Raw genomic sequence first — 15994 nt, 5'->3', positions numbered from 1 at the left:
GCGATAACGTGATACTCATAAAGGCGTACGCGCCGCGTTGGTCATCGTTTCCCTCGCTGTGACTCCTGCACCATGCTGCGACGAATGCCCACGACGATGGACGGGAAGGTGGTCGACAGACTGCAGGAGAGCACTCGCGTATTCAAGCCCTTTAAACCGCCCACCATTGCTGCTGTGCAGGAGCGAACCGATTCCCTCCGGAAGCGCAAGCGCGCCGTTTCGTACAAGGGCGCTCAGAATGAGAACGACGACGACTCGGACGACGGCGGGCGCAAGAAGAAGAAGAAGAGAGGTGATCCGGACGAATGCGAGCCCGTCGACAATACGCACAAGTATCCCGTCTTTAAGCCGAAGCCTTTCGATCAGCTCCACAATCGCAGGTATTCGATGCCAGAGATGCGAAACAAGGATGGCAATATCGTGCCCGTCGTCCTTACCAACGTGTCTCTCGGCCTACGACCACAAGCCAACCTGATACCGAGACCACTGCACGATCCGATGGAGGATCAAGCGATCGTCCTGTACGACCCTACTATCGACGATCGAGAGACCGACGAGGAACGGAAGGAAAGGGAGAAGGAGGAGGCTCGCGAACAGGCGGAGAAGGCTGCAAGAGACAAAACCGTCGGCATGTTCAACCCGCACAAGAGCCTGAGGGAGCTCCTCGGAGGAGGGAAGGAGAAGAAGAAGACGGCCCATAAGGTTGCCGTCGTCATCGACCCGCGCCTTACCAAGGTTCTCCGGCCACATCAGGTCGAGGGAGTCAAGGTATGGTCTATACCAACCCCCAATCGCTTCCTGCTCAGTTTATGCCATGCCAGTTCCTGTTCAGATGTACCTCCGGCATGGTCGTCGAGAATCAATACGGCTGCATCATGGCGGACGAGATGGGGCTCGGCAAAACCTTGCAATGCATTGCCCTTCTGTGGACCCTCGTCAAGCAGTCACCCCACGCGGGCAAGCCGACCATCGAGAAGTGCATCATCGCCTGTCCCTCCAGTCTGGTTAAGAACTGGGCCAACGAATTGGGTAGGTCCGGTATCCACATTTACGTACGCGAGTGGTTAGACTCACGCCATGCGCAGTCAAATGGCTCGGCAAGGACGCAATCTCGGCTCTTGCAGTTGATGGCAAAGGTAGCAAAGGCGAACTTCTCGAAAGAGTGGCCCGCTGGACTGCGGCCAGCGGGCGCAATGTCACCCAACCAGGTATGACCTGCTTCTCTCGTAGATCGCGTCACTAAATCGCCGAACATGTCGAAAGTGATGATCGTGTCGTACGAAACCCTGCGAACGCTCACAGTTTATCTCAACGGCTGCAAAATCGGACTCTTGCTCTGCGATGAAGGCCATAGATTGAAGAACGCTGGTAAGTTGCCTTCTTTTACGTACTCGTTTAGTCTGTAATGCAGTCAAACAGAATCACAGACGTATCAGGCGCTCACCGGCCTTGACGTGAAGCGTCGTGTGATCCTGACTGGCACACCGATCCAGGTGCGTCTCTTGCGTTCATCCTCATCTGTATCTATTTGACATACTCGCCTTTCCCTGCGTTCGCCGCTCGCTCTAGAACGATCTCACCGAATATTTTTCACTGCTCGACTTCGCAAACCCTAATTATCTCGGCACTCGGAACGAATTCCGAAAGAACTTTGAGAACATCATCATCCGCGGACGAGATGCCGACGCCACGGACAAGGCGAAGGAAGACTGCGAGAAGAAGCTCAAAGAGCTCAGTGGACTGGTCACCAAATTCATCATCCGGCGCACGAATGACCTGCTGTCCAAATATCGTCAGTTCTCGCGCACCTGCATCTCGTAGATCACGCTCCTGACCCTCTTCTATCTGCCTCAGTGCCCGTCAAGTACGAACAGGTCGTGTTCTGCAAGCCATCGCCGCTTCAGTTGTCGTTGTATCGCCTCTTCATTGCCTCCCCCGAGATCAAAGCCCTCTTGCGCGGCAAAGAGTCACAGCCTCTGAAGGCCATCAACGTTCTCAAGAAGCTATGCAATCATCCAGAGTTGTTAGATCTGCCGAAAGACTTGCATGGATCAGGCTCATTAATCCCCGACGACTTTTGCGGGATGGGAGAGAGCGCAACCAGGAGCGGAGGCTCCAGTTCCCGAAGCCGCGGTGGCGGCGGCGCACAGATCGTGCACCCCGAGTGGAGCGGGAAATTCGTCGTGCTTGATAGGTGCGCTGGTCTCGTTGGGTTGGGCGTGATCTGTGACACTCACGAACGTGCAGGTTCCTTGCGCAAATAAACGCGGGGAATGCGGACAAGGAGAATAAGGACAAGATTGTGTTGATCAGCAACTACACGCAAACCTTGGATTTATTCGAGCGCCTCCTTCGCGCCAGAAAGTACGATATTTTCCGCTTCATTCGCTACCGACGCACTCAGTGGTTACTCTAACAGGTACCATTACTACCGCCTGGATGGTACCATGACCATTCCGAAGCGTCAGAAGCTCGTGGACGACTTTAACAACCCGACCAGCAAGGAGTTCATCTTCTTACTCAGCAGTAAAGCCGGCGGATGCGGTATCAACCTTATTGGGGCAAACCGATTGATATTGTTCGATCCTGGTACGTCCCATGTCTTGCTCAGCTGGCCCCTCTTTTGACCGGGCTTTGGACCAGACTGGAATCCTGCCGCTGACCAGCAAGCGCTTGCCCGAGTCTGGCGTGATGGCCAGAAGAAAGCTTGTGAGTTCGCACGCGCAACGCGGGAGGCGATTGCTGACGTCGCGTATAGGCTTTGTCTATCGTTTCATCAGTACGGGTACCATCGAAGAGAAGATATTCCAACGGCAGGCGTCCAAGCAAGCCTTGTCCTCAGCCGTCGTCGACGAGAAGGAAGACGCGGAACGCCACTTTTCCCTCTCGCAGCTCAGAGAGCTGTTCCTGTTCAACGAGAACACGCTCTCGGAAACGCACGAGACGTTCAAGTGCAAGCGGTGCAAGAACGGCAAGCAGCTCATCAAGGTACCTGCGATGTTGTACGGCGACGCTAGCACGTATGTATTCCGGTCTACATATCGACACATCATTGCTCACTTCAAAACCAGATGGAATCATTATACCAATCCCGAATTAAGGAACAATCACGACGACCTCTTGCGTCAGGAAGTCAGCTTGCCAGAGGTGTCTTTCGTGTTCCAATATATCAGCCATTGATCTCTTTCGTCGCGCATTGCTCTCGCATTTTCTCTCTCTTCTAGTGGACTATCATCACGTTCGATAATCAAATGGAATCTGTTAGACAAGATGTGTATCCATAGTGCAAGCATGATATTGTACAAATGCAGAGTAACCTAATCAGAGGGTGGTTGTCATCGAACGATGCGAAAACGTGAAGCACGAAAACACGATGTACACAAATCTAATATGAGGAAGGCGTTAGTCAGTATGTCGTTAGTCTGCCGCTGCGATGGCTCAAAAAAGCGTCTGCGGCGTATTCAGAAACAAAACGTGCGATCCGGTGCGGGTATCTCCGGCAACTCCAACATGACCCTGTCGATGCGATCGCAGTCCCTCCTCCGGGGCGTCACCCACGGCACCATCTCCACGCTCTCCACCACGCCCCGGAGCACGGTCAGGTCCCGCTTCCGTATGAAGGTTGGGACCTCCTCCAGGTCGTCCTCCGTGTCGCTGTCGTTGTCCGCCCGATACTGCCGCACCCGGAGACATATCCTGCGGATCGTGAGCCCGTTCCGGGCACGTTCCTGCACGAACAGGTAGATGTCCAGAGGCGACCAGGAGGTGTCTTTGCCCATGTACAGCGTCTGCAGGTTCGGGCAGAGGAACGCGCGCGAAGTTTCGTCCAGCTCGGAGAGCACGGTGAGGATGGAATGACTGTGTCCGGCCTCGCCCAGGTATAGCGTGTGTAGTGCGGGCATCTGTCTGAGCAGCTTGCGCCAGTCGTCGACGAAGGTGTGGGCGCCTTTGAGGTCCAGGTCGATCTCGAGCTCCTCGACCAGGTCCAGATCCAGCGTGGCGAGGAAGCGGAACACGTCCTCGCCCGCCTCGACGAAATCGATGTCGTCCTGGTCACCGAGGTCCACTTGGACCTCGAAGGGAACATCGTGAGACTGTCCGGAGAAGCGGATCATGTCGCCGCTGCCCGAGTCGCGCACGCGGAGGTGGGTGATCCCGGTCAGGCTCTCGAAGCAGCGCGTCCTCTTAGGCGGGAGGATGTTCGCGAACCGACGGGGCTGCGTGACGCCGAGGTGCACGTACAAGCACGACGTTTTGGGGAGGGATATGTACGTGAGGAGGTCGGGGATCATCGAGTACATGGCCTTATCCTCGATGTTGAATACCCGGCAGTTGGGCATGTGAACGAGCGTGCCGTCGGGAATGGGATGGCGCGGCTCCTCGATCTTGGCAGACTGGAAGAGGAACTCTTCGAGCACAGGCGATGAGCGCAGGACGTCGAGCACCCAGTCCAACTTCAGGTTGATGCTGAGTATATGCAGATTTCGCAGCGCCGTGGTGGAGATGCTGTCTATCGGGAAATAGCACCCGCTCAGGCAGACCACGCTGAGATTCGGTGTGTGGCCTCCGAAGAGCTTGGCGGGCAGGACAGGCACTTCGGAAGTCCGAACGACCAAGCTCTCGAGGTGCGGCACGGGCCCGGGGTTCGTCAGTAGCTTCCGCAAAGCATCGTCCTCGCCCTCCGGCTGCAGCTCGAGGTCCCTCACCCTCAACCGCCTAAACCTCGGCACGGCGTCGATCAACGCTTCCGCCACCTGCAGCCCGTGGGCCGTATCCCCGTCCACATGAATCTCGAGCAGCGTCTCCTTGCTCCTCTCCAGACACAGCTGCGACGTCTCCGGGTACGCCGAGTCGATGGTGGTCCAGAAGGAGGCGCAGCCGAGCGCGGCGGCGCGCCATGCACGCGAGACGGACGCGAGCTTGTTCAGCGCCTTCATCCGTCCGCTGTAGCTCGCATCGGGGAGCTCGGGGTCCTGGATGACGAACTCGAATACTTGGACGAGCAGCTCCGGTAGCAGACGGTCGACGGCGAGGCCGAAGTTGTAGTGACAGCGTAGGAGGGAGAGGGCACGGGAGAGCTGGGCCTCGGCCACTTCGAGCTGTGTCATGTTTCCCAGCGTCAGAGATGAGCGGTGAGAGCACGGTTACAGAGGGGCGCGCACCTCCTGGAGGTTCTTGATCGGTGCTTCCTCGACGGTCCTGTCGAGGTGGGATGCGGGGATGCGTGAGTACCGAGCTGCGCGCGTGGCGGTCGTGAATCCTTTTTCTGTCACTCACCCGCGGCGCTCTCGGTCCAGCTTCCACAATACGGCACGCAGCAGGTCCTGGATGGATAGGTCCGCACCCGGTGGCGGCACCGCCGAGGTCGGTGCGGCGACGGGCAACGATCGGGCGGCGGTGGGCGGCCGCTCAGCTACCACGTCGGCGGGTGCGGGGTCGGTTAGGGGCTCGGCCATCGAGAGGAGGTACGGGCTCGCGGGTGCGGGCGGCGAGGAGGAGTCGATCATGGCGCGACCGGGGCAAGGGAGCGTATGCTATACGAGGGGTGTTATTGTTATTAGCCTGGGAGGGCTGTACGCGCGTCTGTGCATGCAACGGGGGGATGCGGGGTAGCGGCGGTAGACGGTGGGCGGGCGGGCGGCGTCACGGACGGACGGATGGACGGGGTGCGCTCGCTGCGGTGGACGGCGTGGACGGGAAGGTTTACGGGAGACGGGCTGCAGGCACACGACCGAACGGCTATGTAGGCGGTCGCTCCAGCCTGGACGGGCGCTTTCCCAGAAAGGCAAGGGGTCGCGCACCCCATCATATTATGGGCGCCCATCGGCTAGCGAACTACGCAAAGCTGCACACGGTATGCGAGAAAAAATGCCGTTTCTGTTTCTTGTTTCCTGGTGCAATTAGAAGTCGAAGTCTCTACTGTATACATTGTTCCGAGCCAAAGATGGGGTAAAACGCGAGGGTAGTGGCGGTGATGGCGTCGGCTATGCAAGTCCCAAACGATATCAGCGTAGACACACACACGGAAAATGGCAGCTGAGCGCTCGTCTAGTTGTACGAAAGGGATAGATAGAAGGAGAGCTCGCGGGGGGGAGGGGGGCTGCGTATAATATGAGAAAGTCATAGTTCAACGTGAAGGACAGCGTGAAACGAATAGTGTGGATTGGGTAGTCAGTGCTGTGCTGGTAGCGGACGTTATAAACAGATGAATGTTCGTGCGCGGAGAGTTCGTGAAGACGAATAGCAAGGATAAGTTATCCGACTGAGAGGCGGGGTCATGACGAAAGGTTGCTGAACGCCCCCGGCGCGGACGTCGATTGCGCGAGTCGTGAGGGTGGGCGGGTGCCGGAGAGCGACGATAGCTGGTGGTAGGGTTTTGTAGGTATGAGGTCGGGGGAGTGCGCCCGCGAGGGCAACCTTTGTGATGACGAGCCGCGCGATAGCGATGGCGCGAGGAAGCAGTGTTGACCAGCGGGGTACTGGCTGCGGAAGTCGTCGATGGTGACGGAGGAGCTGAGGTCGATGTCGACGAGGATTTCTTGCGGTGGTGGTGGGCTCGAGAGACCGAACGCGGCGGCGACCGTCTTGAAGCTCTGTGGTACCGGCTTGTCGAGCTTATCGTCCATCTTGTCCGAATCGAACAATGACGACGGCTGGTACATCGGCAGCGTGTCTTCCGTCGGGCTAGGCGGGGTCGAGAGGGTGGTCAAGGAGGACAACGATAGCGAAGACGCCGACAATTTCCTCGCCGCCTGCGACATGACGAGACCCGCTTGTCCGAGTGCCGAAGCCGAGCGCGACAGCGCAGGCCGGCGTCCCATGAAGCTCCAGTCGCCGCTTGCCCTCCTCTGATTCTCCGGCTGGTTATACAGCCAAGTCGCCACGAGCACGATGCTCGAACCGAGGATGAAGCTGAACGTCAGCTGCATGTCGAACAGCGCGACGCTGGCCAAGAAGCTGATAACGATGCTCAAGCTCGTTGCGAAGCCCTTGAGGATGTTGTCCGCAAACTTGATCACGAGCGCGGTGATGAGCCCACCAAAGACTTGGATCGCGACCGTCGCCCACGCCCAGGGGCCGAAGTTGCGGAAAAGGTGCACGCCGAACCACGCTCCGGCTTCCCTCGGCGCGCCGTTCCATATAATGGGCACGAGCGCGGGAAGGAGCGAGAACAAGGAGAGCTGCACGTTCCGCACCCACAGGTCCGCCTGCGAGTTCTTCAGCACCATCTCAAAATACACGCCCGCGAGCCCGGAGGTGAAGCAGGCGGCGGTGACGGCGAGGAAGCCCTTGAAGGGGAACATAGTGTGAACATCCGGCGCGGATGAGGGAGCGTGTCCCGCGCCCGACTGGATTTGGACCACGCCGACTCCCAGTGCGAGGAAGATGAGCGCGGCCCACTTGACGGGGCTGAGGCGTTTGCGCAACATGAGGACGGAAAAGAAGGCGGTGGTGAGGATCTTCATTTGATAGGTGACCTGGAACGTCGCCGCGTCGAGGTTGGAAGCGGCCACGTATTGCAAATTATTTTGGATGACTGTGGGAGGAAGCCGAGTGAGAAACGTGAATGTGGGCCAGTTCCGCGCGTGCAGAGGACGGACCGTATAGGATAGCCGGTATGGACAATTTCCAACAGTCGGGGCTGAAGACCTCCCTCCCTAACCGCCGGAAGCGCAACAGGAGCGTTTGCGGGCGCCAGAGCGACGTGGAGACGGCGAACGAGGCGTTGGACGCGCTGGCGTAGTAGTCCAGACGGACGAACGCGATGGCCATCGAGATGCCGCCCTTGAGGAGCTCGTTCATGAGCACCGCGGCGGCGGCCGAGTACGCTCGCGACGGGGGCGTCGACACGCGCGAGTAGTGCATGATGATCGTCAGGAGCGCGTTCTGCACCGCGAGGGTCACCAGCCTGCGGGGATCGAGCGTGCGTCAGAAGTCGTGCAACGCGCGCGGGGGAGAAGAGGCAGAACACCACGCCGTTGTGCACTCACGAAACGTATTTGAGCGGCATGCCGAGGAAGGTAGGCGGCTGCGCGTCGTCGAGCGGGGCATTCCGCTGAGGCTGGGGCTCATCGTTCTCCTCGAATTTGATAAAGGGCAGCTTTTCGACATCGCGTGCACCGTCGGCGGACTGGGTATGAGGCATTGGGGGAAATACGCTGGGTAGGGCGAGCACCAGGGCTGGACCGGATGCGTCTATGGGGGGTATTAGATTATGTGGGCTCTACGGTGTCCAGCCGTGGTCGGGGGAGAGGCGGGGCGGGGGGCGGGGGCGACGGCCAACGACGAGCACAGGGCGAGGCCTTTATTCGGATCACCTCAGCGCGAAGGTTGAGCCTTCACCGTGGGAATTTGGGGCGAAGCGCAGCCCGTGGTCTGGCGACGAGGGTGCAGTGAATACTTGTACGCGCAGCACGGGCACCGAGTTCCTGCTCAGGACACCGTGCACGAGGGGGAGGCGGAGCGGAGAGCAGTTTGTGGATAGCGGGCAGGCGTACAGTAGCGGTACATATACAAATCAAGGCGGGACCAGCGTGTATCAGTTCGTCCCCCCGGCGCTGATCACCATCACCCTCTTCGAACCTCCATCATGACGTCGCCTGCGAATCAGCTCTTGCGTTCTCCGTACATCGCGTACAGGCTGTACGTGGGGCTCCGATAGTCGTCGTACCCCGGATCCGAGTGCTCCAACCCCATCTGCGCCAGCGACGGCAACGGCGGCGGAGACGGCACCCGCGGAGGCCCATCCGCAGCCGTGCTCACAGAATATACGCTCGTCGCCTTCGACATCCGCTTCCTCTCCTTCACCAGCGCCTCCACAGACCGCGACGACGACTGCGACGGCTTATCGAAATCCAGGAGCATGAGCCCCCCTAACGACTCGCTCGGGCTCGCCAGGTCGGCCTCCACCGCAGCGAGCGCCTCCTGCAACCTCCTCTTACTCCCGGCCGGCGCACGATCGTACCCGCCCACCATGCTCAGCGAGTCGTCGGGCCCGAGCCCCGGAGAAGTCGGCCCGTCCAAGCCCAGCGCCGAGGTCAGCGCCGAGAGAGCCTTGACGTCCTGCTGCGCCCGCGTCCCCTTCCTCGCCGTTTGCGGCTTCGCGGGCAGATCGTACCCGTCCTCGAACGGGTTCGACGCTCGACTCATCCGATACAGCGAGGGCGACGATATCGAGGCCTTGTGCGCCTCCGGGCTCTTGACCCGCTCGCGGCTGCCGGCGCCAGAGGTCGCCGATCGGGCAATAGGGGGTCGGCGAGGCATCGGTGCTACGGGCGGCTCGGGCGAGGCCACATCCACTCCGTCGTACACGGACGCCCTCTGCAAGCTGGCCTGGCTCTTCGACCTCGATCTGCGCCGATCGGCTGCTGCGCGCCCCATAGTAGCATGGCCATCGCCGGTGAGAGGAGAATTCGTGACCGCCAGGCCAACCTGAACATCAGCGGCACCACCCGCGGTCAGAGATCTCGACGACATAGTCGAGAGACGTGATGCGGTGCTCTTGAGTATGCCTTGCATTTGATACGCCTTCGACGCGGCAGTGGGAGCTTGCACCATACTTGGAGTCGCTCCATCAAACACCGGCGCAGTCACGAAATCCACCCTCGGTGGTGTTGCCAAGGGGGAGCTCGTCCAGTTGGGATGGGCCTTCTCCCCACCAGGGGCAGAGTATTGCGTCCAGGGTTGGAGAAAGCCGTCTTGGCTGCCACTGGTAGAGTTGAAGTGTTCCTTGCCGCCGAACAGAGGAGACTCTTCCACATCGCCAGCGAGCCCGGTCGAGAGGTCCTGGTGCAGAGTCGGCTTCGACGGTTTCGGGAAGCCCCTCATCTTCTTGCCTCGAACAGGCCGTGTGCACACCTTGCGTATGATACAGATGCCAGCGATACACATGCACGCGCCCACGGCCACTAACACGATGATCACCGTTCCGATACCGTGAGATGCAGAAGAAGGATTCGCCCGCTGGCTTGTAGCCTGACTCGCAGAGGCAGAGAGGCTCGAGGCGAAAGACGTAGATTCATGCAGGCCGAACGTCGCGGACGGAGAGACACTTTGAAGCGTGAAACCAGCGCCGAGAGCAGACAGTAAAGAAGTCGGAACAGCCATGGTCGAGGACGTCGAGCTATATGCACTTGATGGTTGGGTTGTCGAAGAGGACGCCGAAGTCAGCAGAGCGGTCACTTGAGACATCACGTCGGACACGGGAGGCAGACCAGTATCAGGTACAGGCACAGGTACATTCTGAACGATCCCTTCCGAGTTGTCCTTCACAGCAGTGGCCGATGCGTTAGGAGTGGAGGTGGCGGTCACGTCCGGTGTCTTCGCCTTGGCAGTGCTCGCCTGCGTAGTAGCGATTGGAGTCGCCGTGTAGGTCGTACGGACAACGGAGGTAGCGGAAGTTCTGAGGACCGTCTGAGCCTCCAATTTCACGTTTTTCCTCGCCGTCGTGGTCTGGGCCGCAGGCACCCGCGAGTGCGGTTCCCTAACGCGGCCTGATGGTCGTGAGGCGCGGATGGTTTTACGCGTCTTGGACGCGTCTTCTAGGTTGGAGAACATAGCAGGTGGCTGACTAGCTTGTAACAGGTGCTGACTAGCTTGCAATAGGTGGGTAGGAGTAGCAGTAACGTAACGAGCGGATGTTGCGGGGCGGGCGACCAGCGCAGCAGTGGGCGGGCACGAAGGGAGTAGAAACGTATAGGCGCGAAGGAGATCCAGACAGATCCAGACGCGAACGCGGGAACGAACCGACCGGCTAAGCCCGTCGCACGTGCCCTGTCATAACTTGACCGTACCGCCACCACTTTCTGAAACTCAATTACCAGCACATTTCCGTCAGAGTTGGTCGTGCTTCAGTTGCTTTTTCCTCAATCTCTCGACGTCGTCATTCCAACGATATCGAGCTCATATACCCACCCAACATTGGCGATACTCGGAGGACGCGCAACAGCGCAACGGGAACCCATAAAACTAATCTCGAAATCAACAACGACGCGCTACCCCTTCTGCCACTGCAAAGAGCGGAATCCTGGGGACCGTCACGACGCCAAGCCAACTGCTGAAGGCTCTTTGTACGAGCCAACGCGTGTTTGCGGAGCATGCTGGGCGATAACAGGTGAGTGCGCAAAGGCTAAAAATAGCTCGCCATTGTTGACCTGCTTTCGTTGTAGCCCGAGCGATTCCGCAAGGGAGGACTCGCAAGCCACGCAACTTATATCTGATCTTCTGGGAGGTCCCAAGGAACCAGCACGGAGGATGCCAGCGGAAGGTGCGACCGCGGCGTCGTCGACTCGTACGTCGGGAGACGCAGTCCTACCCAGAGATCGATCCAACGAGTCTTCCGTCAACGGCTCGACCCCTCGTTATCATTATCACGGTCTTGCGATCACCCAGACCCAAACTCAGATTGACGACAGTGAGATCAACGAAAACTCGCAGAAAGAAAACGCGCCACTCCCCAACGACGCAACGTCCCAGCGTGCCATTGTCCACGGCTCTTTGAGTCTCCCGTCTCCTCCCAAAAGCCCATCGCGATCTCCCCGTCTCCAACACGCGTATAACGGCTCGCATGAGACGCGTTCCAACTCCGATGTACAACAAGAAACGCTACCACCGTCCTTTGACGGACCTCCCCCGTCTTTGTCTCGGCCCCCTTTGACAGCTCACGCAAAGGCAGCTGCAAAAAGCGTTGCCTTTGTGCAGCCAAGCACAGCCTCGCCTGCATGCGTAAATACGAGTCTCCCCCGGAGCAAGACGCATCCCATCCGTCAAGCCGCTCCTTCATCTCGTCGCTCACCCTCTCCTCTTCCATCCGAAGACTCGTTCGCTATTCAGGCCCCGCAGGACGAGGTCCGCCGCTTTATGGCTGAATCCAAGGTATTCAACCAGACGATCACCGACTCACAGGACGCCACTCCCTCCGATAGTTTATTGCAACAGATCGCCGCCGTCAAAGCCAGTATGTTGCATCCCGACCAAACGACCACGGCGGCCGATACCTCCAAGAGGTCGTCGTCCCAGTCTCAATCTCAGTCACCGTGGGGCGGCCACCAGTCCCTTCCGGATGACCTCGAGATGTTCCAAGCTAGGCAGATCGACGACGCTCCTCTGGACGAGGCTGAGTTCTCGCGCATCGAGAGCGCTGTAGACGTCATCAGTCTTCCGCCCACTCCTGCCTCGCGCAGTCACCGGTCCAACTCTTCTAGCCAACCACGCCCGTCGCAGTTCTTCGGCAGCGAGTCGTCATCGCAGAATATGGATGGCCCCACCCAACCGTTGTCTCAACCGACGCAGATCATCGAAACGCAACCGATCGGACCGATCACGACTGGCGGTCGAGCTAGCGAGGCCGTGCCTCCTGGTCTTCAGGCCGAACGCACGGAGTCGAGTATCTACGGTGGCAACTATAACCAAGGAGTCGCAGAGGCTGGCCCTCCTCCTAACCGCGCAAGTCCTCCTCTTGTAGGGACTAATGTCACCGAAACCAGCATGAACATCCCCGGCCTCTTGAACTTCAGGACGCCAATTGTGCCCGACAATACGAACATCCCTGGCCTCCAAAACTCCAGGACGCCGATCGTGACAAACAATACGAACATTCCTGGTCTCCAGACCTCTAGGACGCCGATCATGTCCAACAACACGAACATTCCTGGACTTTTCAACGCAGGGAACGCTGCGTCTCCAACTGTCGCCAGCAATACGGACATTCCTGGCCTATTCCATGCAGGTCGTGCTAGATCTCCAATCGCAACCAGCAACATAAACCTACCTGGGCCGTCAATAGTTGGGACTTCCACCGCTGCTAAGTCCTCGGACATTCCGGGCCTGTCGACTGCAGGCGCCACGGCCGCAACCACGGCGACGCATGACCCTCGCAGTGTCGTCTCCCTATTCGCAGCCGGTGATCCGCGTAAGCAGGAACGGTACGCTCACCACTTACCGACGGCAGATCGCAAGGCGAACCTGGAAAGGCTTCGGGCGTTGAATGCTCGCCGCGCGAGGGTGTCGAGTCCGCCTGCTGTCGCTCCACCCGTCCAGCCACAGCAACCGGACGTTCATCAAGCCCGACCACTCTCTACAACCGCTGCTGTCGGGGATTTTGCTCCTCTAATCGTCGATCAATCAATGCGATCTGCAGTACAGTCGGATCAGGTGCGAGAAACCGACCGGCCCCAGACCTCCAACGCGTTTGCTCCCCGATCGCTTCCCCCGGCAAGCAACCGGAGCCGACTTGCTCAGCCAGGTTTCCGTCAAGGGTTGGAAAGCTTGCGTGCGAGGAACCTCGCTGCCAGAGGCTTGACGTCGTCTCCTGCCAGACAAACGGCGCTATCGACAGGGCAAGAGACGCTGATAGTCGACGAATCCACCCAGCCGGATGAGGACCACCCTCGACCTGTCCAAGGTCACATCGCTCTCGCCCAAGTTACTTACAACACTGTGCCGTCCTCGACTGCTGCGACCAAGCGGGTGTCCCCTCGCCCTCCCTCGCCAATTCCAGGAAATGCGCAGATCGTCGCGGAATCCGAACCACCCGTTCGTCGAACCCTCCCTCCGCCTCGGGCACGCCAGTTTTTACGAGAGGAAGCGGACGAGACTGTCCCAGACTCGGAACCGACACAGGCTGATGCTCGCGATGCCACACCACTGCCCCCTCCGAAGTCTTCAGCGGTAGCGAAACGAACTGTGTCAGCAAGCGCAAAGAGCCGGGGCAGACAACCACAGGAGGAGGCCGAGGAGGTGGATGTCGTTCCGGATTCGTGGGATGGCGAAGGAGTACCGGACCCTGCGACTTCGGACGACAGCGACGAAGAACTACCCCTAGCAGTCACCGCCGCGAAGTCGTCATTGAAAAAGGTACGAACATGAGGTTCCTACTTCTTTTGTAATCACTTCTAATGACATCCGTAGCCTGCCACGTCGGCTAAAGCGAAAGGCAAGCAGAAAGCTGAGCTACAGCCTGGCGAAGACCAAGAACGCACGCCTGTCCGTGGTTCCTCCCGCAAGGCAGCCAAGACGCCCGAGACCGGTGCGAAGTCTGCGAAGGGTCGCAACCAACCGCCTTCCACTTTAGCCAAGAAGCCATCCGCTCGAAAGGGACGCGGTAAGAAGGTGACCCCCGCCAAGCCCAAAGTCAAACCAGCGGACGAAACCATGGAGCTTGATGCACAGGAATCCGACTCTGCGGAGACTGTCGTGATCCCAGAACCCGAAGATGACCAACAGACGGAATTAGCTGACCCGGACGAGATGCGGGTCGATGATCCGCCCCAAGATGTCGAGGGATCTCGGAAACGCAAACGCGTTGTGTCTGGGAACACGGCGATTGGTCGATTCTCGCGAGCATCCACCAGGGCTACGAGCAAGATGTCCGACGTCTCCACTGCATCGCGGCTTTCCAAACGTTATAAAGGCGCCAACAGTGATCCTCCGAAACCACCTACTCGCGTCGTGGCGAAATGGGACAAGGATGGTTGCTACTACTCCGGGACGATCGTCGATCGCCCAAGCAGTGGGGCGTGGAGTGTCTACTTCGACGACGGGTCGAGGGCGTCAGCTATCGCCACCAATGACTTGCGCAAATGCGAGTTCCGCGAGGGAGATCAGGTGCTGATTGACCGGGGGGAGGTCGCAATGATCACCAAGGTTTTCCAGACTTCACGCCGGGTTCGCGTAGAGGTGGACAATGGGGAGGAGCTGGACCATTTTGAACGGAAGATGTCAGAAATCCGGATTCCCGAGGACATCATCCTTGCGCAATGGAAAGATAGGATGGTTTATACTCCAGGCATCGTCATCTCACAGCATCCGGACTCCCTCAAGAACATGGACTCTCCTTCGAAGCTTTCCATCGCCAGCTCTGCGTCCTCCTCGAAGCCACTCCAAGGCAGCGCTTTCGTGGTCTCTATGAGCGTCGGAAACGATGATACGGAACGCGACGCGGTGATAGACCAAATTAAGCGTCTAGGCGGCAGGGTTCTCGACGACTGGACTTCTATTTTGAACATGGACGGCAGCTTTAGCAATGCCAATAGAAGGTGGACCATTCGCAACAAGGACGTCAAGGTCGCCGCCGTTCCCACCATAAAGCGCGTCTTTCTCCTGTCGGACGAAGCCACGCAGAAACCCCGTTATCTAATGGCTCTTGCTCTCGGGATTCCTTGTGTGTCTACTCGATGGCTGCACGAATGTGACGAAGTACGTGGATCTGCCAGCTCAGGTTGATGACAGGAACTGACATGGTTCGTCAGTCCTTCGCGCCTGATTGGCATCCGTACCTCCTCCCAGCGGGACGCTCAGACCAGTTCACGCATTCCGTCAGCCAGTTGATCAACTGGGACTGGGGCCAGGCGGATCATGTCTCTCAACTCATCAACCTCCAGTGTCCCATGAAGGTTCTTCGCGGTAAGACTGTGCTGTGCCTAGGATTGGACTTCGTTCCAAATCCCAGAGCCGGTTCGAGGGTGCGCAGACCATCGTATCCGACACGAAGGAGTGTTTGTTGACTGCATATGATAGGCCAGCAAGAACTCAGTTAACGAAGGCGTGGCAGTCGTACCTCGCATTGTGCTTGCCATGGGCGCAGATCTGGTCGAGGCAGCAGCCGAGCCAGCGTTGTCTTCAAGCCCCGACCTATCTGCCTTCGACCTCATCATGGTGAAATCGCCGGATGATATGGAGGATGTTCAGCCCGCCAACGGACACGTCGTGCACCTCCCTTGGATCAAAGATTGCCTGATCACAAATCGGCTCCATCCTTATCCTTCTACAAGCACTTAGATAATCGCTCATTCATCAACTCTCATTAATAATCTCCCGGAGCATGAACTCTACAGTATATTGACTTATCCGTGTCTCGTCGACTGTTATGCATTACCCTGCTTTTATGTCTACGTTTTCTCCCTTGCACCTTCTCTGTAAGATAATGGCATTCCCTACATACCTTTATGTATCATATTCACCGATGTACAAATGAATCAATCTTTGCTCGATCCTC

The 15994-nt window shown here is 58.4% G+C and overlaps 5 protein-coding genes across 5 annotated transcripts; 2 read left to right on the top strand and 3 right to left on the bottom strand.

Annotated features, from left to right (window-relative positions):
* Positions 1 to 72: 72 nt before the first annotated feature.
* On the top strand, positions 73 to 3180 carry PUNSTDRAFT_45729 (SNF2 family domain-containing protein; the record flags this gene model as incomplete). Its single annotated transcript, XM_007385516.1, has 12 exons — positions 73 to 768; positions 822 to 1029; positions 1086 to 1208; positions 1231 to 1368; positions 1420 to 1493; positions 1570 to 1792; positions 1855 to 2194; positions 2248 to 2364; positions 2405 to 2589; positions 2644 to 2709; positions 2759 to 3020; positions 3072 to 3180. The coding sequence occupies 12 exons, from the start codon at positions 73 to 75 to the stop codon at positions 3178 to 3180; spliced, it is 2541 nt and encodes an 846-aa protein (XP_007385578.1).
* Positions 3181 to 3260: 80 nt separating this feature from the next.
* Positions 3261 to 5939, bottom strand: PUNSTDRAFT_53635 (uncharacterized protein). Its single transcript, XM_007385515.1, has 2 exons — positions 5298 to 5939; positions 3261 to 5224 (listed from the first exon to the last, which is right to left on the bottom strand). The coding sequence occupies exon 2, from the start codon at positions 5106 to 5108 to the stop codon at positions 3462 to 3464; it is 1647 nt and encodes a 548-aa protein (XP_007385577.1). The 5' UTR covers positions 5109 to 5224; positions 5298 to 5939; the 3' UTR covers positions 3261 to 3461.
* Positions 5940 to 5947: 8 nt separating this feature from the next.
* On the bottom strand, positions 5948 to 8245 carry PUNSTDRAFT_104902 (uncharacterized protein). Its single transcript, XM_007385514.1, has 3 exons — positions 7992 to 8245; positions 7602 to 7909; positions 5948 to 7537 (listed from the first exon to the last, which is right to left on the bottom strand). Exons 1-3 carry the CDS (start codon positions 8144 to 8146, stop codon positions 6276 to 6278), a joined length of 1725 nt encoding a protein of 574 aa, XP_007385576.1. The 5' UTR covers positions 8147 to 8245; the 3' UTR covers positions 5948 to 6275.
* Positions 8246 to 8554: 309 nt separating this feature from the next.
* On the bottom strand, positions 8555 to 10557 carry PUNSTDRAFT_127053 (uncharacterized protein; the record flags this gene model as incomplete). The annotated part of the gene is made up of 1 exon (XM_007385513.1): positions 8555 to 10557. The coding sequence occupies one exon, from the start codon at positions 10555 to 10557 to the stop codon at positions 8608 to 8610; it is 1950 nt and encodes a 649-aa protein (XP_007385575.1). The 3' UTR covers positions 8555 to 8607.
* Positions 10558 to 11859: 1302 nt separating this feature from the next.
* PUNSTDRAFT_127052 (uncharacterized protein) lies at positions 11860 to 15984 on the top strand (the record flags this gene model as incomplete). The annotated part of the gene is made up of 6 exons (XM_007385512.1): positions 11860 to 12923; positions 13139 to 13152; positions 13337 to 13854; positions 13909 to 15195; positions 15249 to 15461; positions 15517 to 15984. 6 exons carry the CDS (start codon positions 11860 to 11862, stop codon positions 15775 to 15777), a joined length of 3357 nt encoding a protein of 1118 aa, XP_007385574.1. The 3' UTR covers positions 15778 to 15984.
* Between the last annotated feature and the right edge of the window lie 10 nt (positions 15985 to 15994).

This window comes from Punctularia strigosozonata (genome assembly GCF_000264995.1).
Source record: "Punctularia strigosozonata HHB-11173 SS5 unplaced genomic scaffold PUNSTscaffold_9, whole genome shotgun sequence".
Taxonomy (NCBI): domain Eukaryota; kingdom Fungi; phylum Basidiomycota; class Agaricomycetes; order Corticiales; family Punctulariaceae; genus Punctularia; species Punctularia strigosozonata.
Note: the sequence above shows the minus strand (reverse complement) of the source record. Positions and strands in the feature narration are given on the sequence as shown.